This window comes from Chelonoidis abingdonii, chromosome 22 (assembly GCF_003597395.2).
Source record: "Chelonoidis abingdonii isolate Lonesome George chromosome 22, CheloAbing_2.0, whole genome shotgun sequence".
In the NCBI taxonomy this organism is placed as follows: Eukaryota; Metazoa; Chordata; order Testudines; family Testudinidae; genus Chelonoidis; species Chelonoidis abingdonii.
In genome coordinates, this window is record NC_133790.1 from 241020 (window position 1) to 250120 (window position 9101).

The following is a 9101-nucleotide window of genomic DNA, read 5'->3' on the forward strand; positions in this document are numbered from 1 at the left end:
AGCCCCATACAGCTTGGTTTGCTTTAGTTTGTATACCACTTCAAAAGTTTTGCATTTCTATTCTTGCCCTCACTAGCTACAAATATAGAATGGAAAATCTTTGAAAATAAAAGCTGCTCAGGAAGATTAAACAAGATCCTGGTCCAACACCTGAGTTAATTGCTCTGGTTTTATGCAGGCAAAAAGCCCATTGGCTCAGATTCTGAGCTGCATCCAAATTGTACGCAATGCAGCTCATCAGACAAGTGTGACAAAGATGGCTGGTTATATCACACACAACACATCTGTGGCCCCCAGATTCTGAGGCCAGACAAAAACAGTACAGCCTGAAGGCTGCTCTAGCTTACACCCAGCTGCCTGAGGTGCCAAAGAACTATTCTGGCTGCTGGCTATAACTGGAATCTAAATGTATTCTGGCTATGCTCCATTTTTCCTGGTCATACCCTCTATGGTGACAAGACTGAGAGAATTAACTGCTGGCTATACATCCCCTTGGGATTCCCTTTGCCTGGGAATTGTCCCTTCATAGATGGGTATCCTAGTTTTCCAGCCTCATCACAAAGCAGCCAGAGCATTGGTAGGAAATAGGTCAGGATCTGGCTAGTTGACTTTATAGGAGTTTTGACTAAGTCATGACTTCAGTATTTGACTTAATTAACAGCTGAAGTCTCCCACAAGACAGCCACTAATATTAGTTTGGATTTTCATTTGAAAATAGCATGGTGTGATGAAACAGAAATTTTTTGTAATGTATTTTAGGAATCTTAGACATGCCTCAGTTTCCCTCTGTATGTTGCACCGCTACCAAATGGGTGGCAAAAGGGTAACACTAGTCATAGAACAGCATAGTGTATATGTGTGTTTACCCACCCTCACTGTCTGGTTGAATTAAGAGAGTCATTTTAAAAAGTGGCTGAAACAGACCCAAATCAGCAGAGGTCCAGCAAGACAAGGATGTCCTAGTGACTGAGCAATCAACATCTAAGAGCGGGAAACCCCAGCAAGCAAGACTTGTGAACTGCGTTGGGGAACAAGGTGGCTGGAATAAAGCCGGCAGTCTTGGAGGGACTAAGGAGCCCAGACTAGGGAAACAAGGGTGGCCGGGGGGAGACAAGAGAGAGCCAGAGCTCAACACAGCTTGGCTAGCTCATTATGGCACTGGTTTGACCAGGATGGAATAACTCAAGGACTTTCAGACTCTGTACATCAGGTGACTAATAATTACCTGTTTTGAAAAGGCTGCCTGTGTTGTTGTAAATACTCCTTGAGAGTGTTGCACCCTGACAGGGCACAGTACAAGCTTCCCCTGGGAGTATGTCTTGGTAGGATTCTCTGCAGGCAGCCAGAGAGAGATGGGGATAGCAAATACTGAAGGCCCACTCTCAGAGTCCTGGAGGGTTATAACAGACCAGACCTTGTGACTCTGACCCACCAAAACTGTTAATTATATTATTTAGTAAAGTTTCCAGCAGGATTGCCAAAGCCTCAACCATCCAGAATTACAAGACTTGCTGTTAATAATGTTGCCTATCACTCTCTTGTCACTCTCTCTGTTCAGCTGGCTCCAGCAAAGCTCGCTTTTGGGACCCGCAATTGCAGGAGCCTCCACTGCCCCCTCCCAGCCCTTTTAAATTCTTATAGAATCTAACAATCTGGAGTGCACTGTGTCAGCAGGTGCTAAAATACAGGATGAAAGAAAAGGAAGGAGAAGGGCTTGGTAGGCCCTGAAGGGTGCCCAGCTGAGCAGCATAGGAGAGGGCCAGCAGGTCCTGAAGACCCATAGTTAAAAATCCAATTGCAAAAGCATGAAGGGCAGGATCATAATAAAATTTCATCCCCATCAAAAAAAAAAAGAGAAATTAATTCATAGCTGCCATTTTCCTCATGAATGGGTCAAATCAAAGGTGTGAGGTATCAGCTGTAACTAGACACATGGTACAGTTAACTGAAGAGGTGAACAAATACTTACAATGGATAGCTTGTTCTTCATACCATAGACAGGGAACTAGGCAGTACCCTAACACTGGAATGATGCCAAAGAACACAGCTGTAGTGGGATGCCTTTGAACTTTTTAAGCTAATCTTTTCCCTTCATTATTTTACTTTTCAGTTATTTTTAATACACAAACTGCAGAAATAAACACAAGAGAGGGAGCCCTCATATGCTCAACCACTTGGGAGGTGAAGGGCAACTGCCCTAGAAAAAGCAAAGCACACAAATGATACAGATTTTTCCTCCTTTGGTATCCTGCTGTCGATTGATTTTGTTAAACTGACCTCACACTAGGTAATGCAACCCCCATCCTTCCATGTATTTATCACTGCATGCATCTGATGAAGTGGGCTGTAGCCCACGAAAGCTTAGGCCCAAATAAATGTTAATCTTTAAGTTGCCACAAGGACTCCTTGTTGTTTTTGCTGATACACACCAACACTGCTACCACTCTGAAACAGAGGCAAATGATACAAGGTCCTCCTGCCAATTCTATTTTTGTATCTATACTTGCATTCCATATATAGCAATACCTGAAACTGCTATTAAAAGAACAGTTTTCTAGAAAATCATTTAAATAAAAAGACAAAATCCTGTAAATTGTCACTGCTTTGAAACTTGATGTATGTGGTAGTGAAAGGGCTCTAAAGGCCCTTAAGTTTGTTTCTCTCCCCTGGCCCGAACCCTCTACTTCCAGCAGCGCACTACAGTCTCCCCACGCGCAACACTGGCCACTTGCCCGCCTCCCTGCGCCTGTCACCCGCTCCTCAGGTCTCTGCCACAGCCCCATGAGCGCGGGACGTGCCTGGGCGCGGGCTGCAGCGAAGACACGGGGCTGCCCCTCGCGAGAGCGCCGGGCGGGCGCGCGCCTGTTCCCGTTCCAGGCTCGGGCAGCCCCGCCAGCTGCGGAGCCCGCGCTCTGGGGTGGGTGGTTCTTGCCACGCCCACTCCTCCAAGCTGATGCAATAACACGCCGCCCAGCGGTTCGTGTAGGCAACCTCCCACTCCAGGAAACCGCCCAGAGTCTCATTGCCCGCGTGGACACAACCCCCTCGTCCTCCTCCTCCTCAGTCTGACGCAATTTATTTGCACTTTGCCCCTTGTCACGGGCCAATCGCGCGTTACTCAGGGCTTGACGTCAGACGGCACTGGCCAATAGGGCCAAGCCACGGTGGCAGAACGCGAGTCGGGGGTAGAACGCAGCTGAGCCCAGTGTTCAGCCGGTAGAACGTTGGCAGCGCCAGGGCTTTCAGCAGCGCAACACCCCCGCGTCTGCCATGGTGGCGCTACACGGTTCCGCGGCCCCGCGGCTGCTCCTCGTCCCCGGCCAAGTAGCCAAGCCCCTGGGCACCGCGGCCGGCCGGCCCCTCTCCATGGTGCTGCCGGCGGGGGGCCCGGGCTCCCCCAGCCCGGAGCCCCAGCAGCCCGCTCGCAAGCGGCAGCGGCTCACCCACCTGAGCCCGGAGGAGAAGGCTCTGCGCAGGTGAGCGGGGTGTCTCCTGGGGGGTGGGGGCCGAGGGCCGGGGCCGGGGCGTCTCCCGCGGGGCCCGCGGCTCAGACCTGCGCTTTCTCCCCGCAGGAAGCTGAAGAACCGCGTGGCGGCGCAGAGCGCCCGGGACAGGAAGAAGGCGCGAATGAGCGAGTTGGAGCAGCAGGTGTTGGAGCTGGAGCAGGAGGTGAGGCTGGGGGCTGCCCGGGCCGAGCCCTCGCGGAGGGAGAGAGCCCTGCGCCGCACGGACAGAAAGCGCATGGCGAGGGGGGGCAGCGGAGCTGGTTCCTGTGGCCAGCTCCGCTGAGCTCGGCTGTGGGCTTCTTTCAGAACCAGAATCTCCTGCTAGAAAACCAACTCCTGCGGGAGAAGACACGCGGCCTGGCAGTGCAGAACCAGGAGCTGCGCTGTCGGCTGGGGCTAGATGCGCTGGAGACGGAGGAGGAGAGGGAGCCTAAGGTGAGTGCCTAGCTGTTTCCTGGGGGGGATTGGGACTGATGGGCCAGCACCAGATATTTTAGTGGAAGGTGTAAGAAATCTCCAGTAGGTAAGGAGGGATGATCTGCTTTTATACTAGGTCTCGTCAAGATGTACATCCTGAAGCTTAATATTTTTCCAAAATCGTCAATATTGACTGCTACTCGGGGAGGGGAGGTCTAGTCTCTCTCATCTCCACTAAGCTTTAAGTGGCTGCTGGCTGGCAGCTTGGAAGAAAACCCAGCAGCATTCAAAGAGTTAATTCATGACCCTCTCAAATCTACATCCTATGTTGGTCTCTGTGTAACCTGTTTTTTATTTTTAAATGCAAAGTAGCATTAAATGTGGCCACAAGACCTAGTGATGAATATCCAATATGTGGCACAAAGGGAAAATAATGGACTGGTAAGGTCAGGCTTCTTCAGAAGGTGGTCTTGAATTCAGTGTACTGTTAACAGATGTCTCAGACAGAAGTTAAAGCTCAACCACAGTGGTGTATTTTGAACATGTGTCTACAACAGTCATCTCACTTCCCAGTCTCTGCAGCGCTGTTTCTCGTTTTTGGTACTAGCCAAGTGAGGTTGAGATTCATACAACCGACTGCCAAATGATGGTTGTGTGGCATTCAGTATCATATCCGTGCAGTAGTGGCAAGAACTCCAGCAGGTGGCTTGGGAGTCAGTAATCTGATTAGTTTTTTCTGCTGATACAGGTGGTGATGGAATCACAGGTGGATGAAATCAGGATGGTGACCGGGTCAGCTGAGTCCGCAGCACTCAGACTACGTGTTCCTCTGCAGCAGGTGCAGGCCCAGCAGTCACCCCTCCTGGCAATCTCCACATGGATTCTGGTGGCATTGACTCTTCAGACTCTGAGGTGAGCAAGTCATTCCCTGTTTTACAAATCATGAGTTTTTGAAAGAATTACAGCCCCGTGTCTCCAATTCATCAGCTATGGTACCAGGGGCAGTAGAATTTGAGGTGTAACACACCAAAAACATAGTTCAGATGTGAATGTGTTGAGGCAGCTCTTCATAGGCTGGCACATTTCAAAGGCCCAGATGCTCTCAGATAGATTTGTGCTTGTGAATCTTGGGCAAGAACCACTGACTTAAACGCTGTATCCAGTAAGTCAAAGACAGGTAGGAGAGGTAATATCTTTTAGTGGACCAACTTCTGTGGGTAAGAGACAAGCTTTCAAGTTTACACAGATCTCTTCTTCAGAACTTGAAAGCTTGTCTCCCACCAACAGAAGTTGGTCCATTAAAAGATATTGCCTCTCGCACCTTGTGTCTCTAATATTATGGGACCAAGATTGCATATTAGGTATTTTAAGAGACCATTCAACATGAAGTGGTTTATTAACAGGACTGTAAATTAAGTGGAAGTTAAGTTAATTTTGAAGGCAGTTAAATAGTGTACATTAGGTATTGTTCCCATAACCATTCAGCTTTTGCAACATGAAGCATGGACTCCTAGAAATATAGGGCTAGAAGGGACTTTTAGAGATCATCTAGTCCCCTGTACTGAGGCAGGACTTAAGGATACCTAGAGCATCCCTGACAGGCTTGTTTAATCTGCTCTTAGAATCCTTGTTGGAGGTTTTTGTGACCTTTCTTGGAAGCCTAGTCCAGTGCTTAATTATAGTTAGTTTGCTAGTGTAGATAAAGCCTTAGGTTAGCTATTTTGGCAGTCAGGGGTGTGGAAAAAGCACACCCTTGACTGACATAGATTACACTGGCAAAAGTGCTGGTGTGGACAGCACTGTGTTGGCAAGAGACCCTCTCCAACTGATATAGCTATTGTAGCTCCTTGGGAGTGGTTTCATTGTGCCAGTGGGAAAGCTCTTTTCCACTGGCATAGAGCAGCTATCCAGGAGACCTTGCAGCAGTGCTGGTGTAAGGTCTGTAGACTGTGTCTACATTAATCTCCTGGACTGCAGCTTAAGTCATTACTACTTGGTCTCCCTTCAATAGCCATAGACATAGAGACAGCCCTTAATATAATTGAAACTTATCTCCCCTTTTAGTCTTTTCTAAAGACTAAACATGCCCAGTGTCTTAACCTTTCCTCATAGGTGAGGTTTTATCACTACTTTTGCTCTCCTCTGGACATTCTCCAGTTTGTCCACATCTCGCCTAAGGTGTGGCACCCAGAACCGGACTCAGTATTCCAGCCAAGGTCTCACCTGTGCTTTAAGAGCAGGACATTTGCTTCATGTCTTACATATAACACTCCTGTGAATACATTCCAGAATAGTATCCTTGTTTACAGCTGCATCACCTGTTAGCTCATTTTCAGTTTGTGTGCATGTAAAAACCCTGAAAACAAGTCTTTCAAAGCACATGCTGTATTTCTACTATAGTTTTGGGCAGGTTTCAAGTAGCCTGATATTGTGAAGTCTGCTGGTTACTGTTCAACTGCTGTCTTGATCCCGAAGAGTCAGAGATACAAGGACATGTGAAAGCTAAAAGCCAAGGAACAAACCAGCTGATGCTGATAACCTTGTGGTCATGGAAACTACTGCTCAGGCTAGTACCTGATGCTGACTCTTTAGTTCCAGATTTTGCCATTGTTTGCTGGCTCTGCAGAGATTGTAGGCAAGGGAAGCTTTTGTTTGAACAGCATACACAACTGTGCAGGGTACTTGATCCTGAGTGGGCCCCATTAGGGGTACTGTAAAGCAATCAGGAATGTAGAGAAGAGTCTAATGGTGTCAGTCAAGCTCGGGGAAGGATTAATGGACTAGAAAGTTCTAGGTTAAATAAATGAGCATATTAAAGTACATGTGCCATTCCCACTTGTGCTGCCTTTCAGTACCTATCAGGTCTTCGGGTCATACTGAGCTTAACCTACTGTGGGTGGGGAGGGGTTGGTTTCAAGAGGGGGGTTGGTTTGTGTACAGTAATTTGTATGTTCCTTTTAAAATGGTGGGTTTTTTATTCTGCAGTCTGATCTGCTATTGGGCATTCTGGACAGCCTGGACCCAGACATGTTCCTCCAGTATGGTAATTCAGAGTCATCGTGCTTGGAAGAGCTTGAGGAAGAAATCTGTGGAAAAGAATCAGATTCCTTACCAGCCTCCCCCACTCCCTCTGTGGGGTCCTCATCAGCCAAGTTGGAGGCCATTAATGAACTGATCCGGTTTGACCATGTGTACACCAAGCCCCTAATCTTTGAGATCCCTGCTAAAATGGGCAGCCAAGCTGATATGCTAATGAAAATAGAGGAAGCATCTCTCTCTCCCTCAGAAGACAAGAACCTCCCTGAGTCTCCAGTCTCAGTGAAAGAGGAACCTATAGACAACTTTTTGCCTGAGCTGGGTATCTCAAACCTGCTTTCATCTGAACACAGCCTTGAGAGCTCTTGCTGTCCACTGGATGCATGTAGTGATTCTGGATATGAAGGATCCCCTTCTCCCTTCAGTGATCTGCCCTCTCCACTGAGCACAGACCATTCTTGGGCAGATACTTTTGCCAGTGAACTTTTTCCCCAGTTGATCAGTGTCTGATTTATTCATTAGTGTTGCATCTCTTCTGTAGAGCAACACTGTACAATCTATGCAGGATAGCAGGAATCATCTCCCCTTTTTCTTAAGCCAGAAGTAAAGTAGATGGCTATTTCTTAAAGAACATTGCTTTTTAAAGTGTTTTCACCAAACCAAGTATTGCTAATTTGTGCCCATCTCAGACTCGGAATAGAATGGTGCCCTTTGTACCAGTACTTTCTCTTGAAAAGGAAATGGCTAATCGCCCTTCTCAGAAACTAAAAGTAATGTTACCCTCAGAAAGAAACATGTGCTCTTCTACCTAAACTGTACTTGCCCAATTTGGGCAAACGCTCCATGCCTAGGAGAAATTTACTTTGGGGGAGGAGTTAAAGTCCTTGTCACAGCAATAGCCTGCTTAGGCAGTGAGGCTATGCTTCCCTCTATGTACAGACAACTGGCTCAATATAAGATTAAAAATCTCTTGTAAATTTTACATAACTTACTATGTAAATGCTTATGAAAGTTTTCTGTTGCTACTTAGTTTCAGAGAATTGCTTTCTCCATTTAATATTTAAAACTACCTGTGCAATTAAAAAAGTGCAATGCAAGTACTCTATACTTCCATTTTAAAGATAACAGCTGGGGTGTGGGGGGAGGTCTCTGCTTCTTTGTCAGTCTCATACTGCTTACATGGTAAAAGGATGGGTGTTGTAATGGTTCCCTTATTGGACAGACATATGAAATGGCTTGTTTTGGTGCTTGTCTTCGTAACAGCTCAGTACAGCAGCAGAACAAAACTTTGGTCTAATCAGCTATCAAAGCCTTACACTTGCAGGAGTATGCTACCTGTGACTTAGAGTACCCACTTTGCTGTTGAGAGCAGAGACTTTAAAGGGCTTGTCTACACCTGAAACACTAGAACTGTACATATAAAATGAAAGGGTCTAAACGAGCTGTTGACTCCAAGATCTCTTTGAGGAGTTGTTACGGATAATTGTCTGAAAACATCCACTCACTAGTAGCCAAAAAAGCTGCTAATGGTGGAAATCATTGGAAAAGAGCCAATACAGCGTATCCTAGGGCCTTTATATCAATCCATAGTACACTTACATCTTATGGAGAGCGAGGTGCCCCATCTCAAAAAAGATTTGGGAAATGGATAAGGTACAGAAAAAGGCAAAAATAATGAGAGATGGAACAGCTTCCATTGAAGGAGAGGACTTGTCAGTTTAGAAGAGACAATTAAGGGGGCACAGGATAGAGGTTTATAAAATCATGGATATGGAGGAAGTGTTGTTTACTCTTCCTAACACAAGAACTAGGGATCACCAAATTAAATAGGTTTAAAACAAAATGAAGTATTTCTTCACACAATGCAGTCAACCTCTGGAACTCTTGGCCAGAGGATGTTGTGAAGACCAAGACTATAACAGTTCAAAAAAGATAAGTTCATGGAGGATAGGTCCATCAACAGCTCTTAGCCAGGATGGGCAAGGATAGAGTCCATACACTGTGGTTCTCAAACTATTGTACTGGTGACCTCTTTCACATAGCAAGCGTTGGAGTGCAACCCCCCCCCCTTATAAATTAAAAACACTTGTTCATATATTTAACACCATTATAAATGCTGGAGGCAAAGCAAGGTTTAGGGTG

The 9101-nt window shown here is 46.6% G+C and overlaps 1 protein-coding gene across 1 annotated transcript; it reads left to right on the forward strand.

Moving 5' to 3' along the window:
* The first annotated feature begins 3182 nt into the window (after positions 1-3182).
* XBP1 (X-box binding protein 1) lies at positions 3183-8056 on the forward strand. Its single transcript, XM_032765585.2, has 5 exons — positions 3183-3476; positions 3573-3669; positions 3813-3941; positions 4672-4835; positions 6909-8056. Exons 1-5 carry the CDS (start codon positions 3271-3273, stop codon positions 7096-7098), a joined length of 786 nt encoding a protein of 261 aa, XP_032621476.1. The 5' UTR covers positions 3183-3270; the 3' UTR covers positions 7099-8056.
* Positions 8057-9101: the final 1045 nt, after the last annotated feature.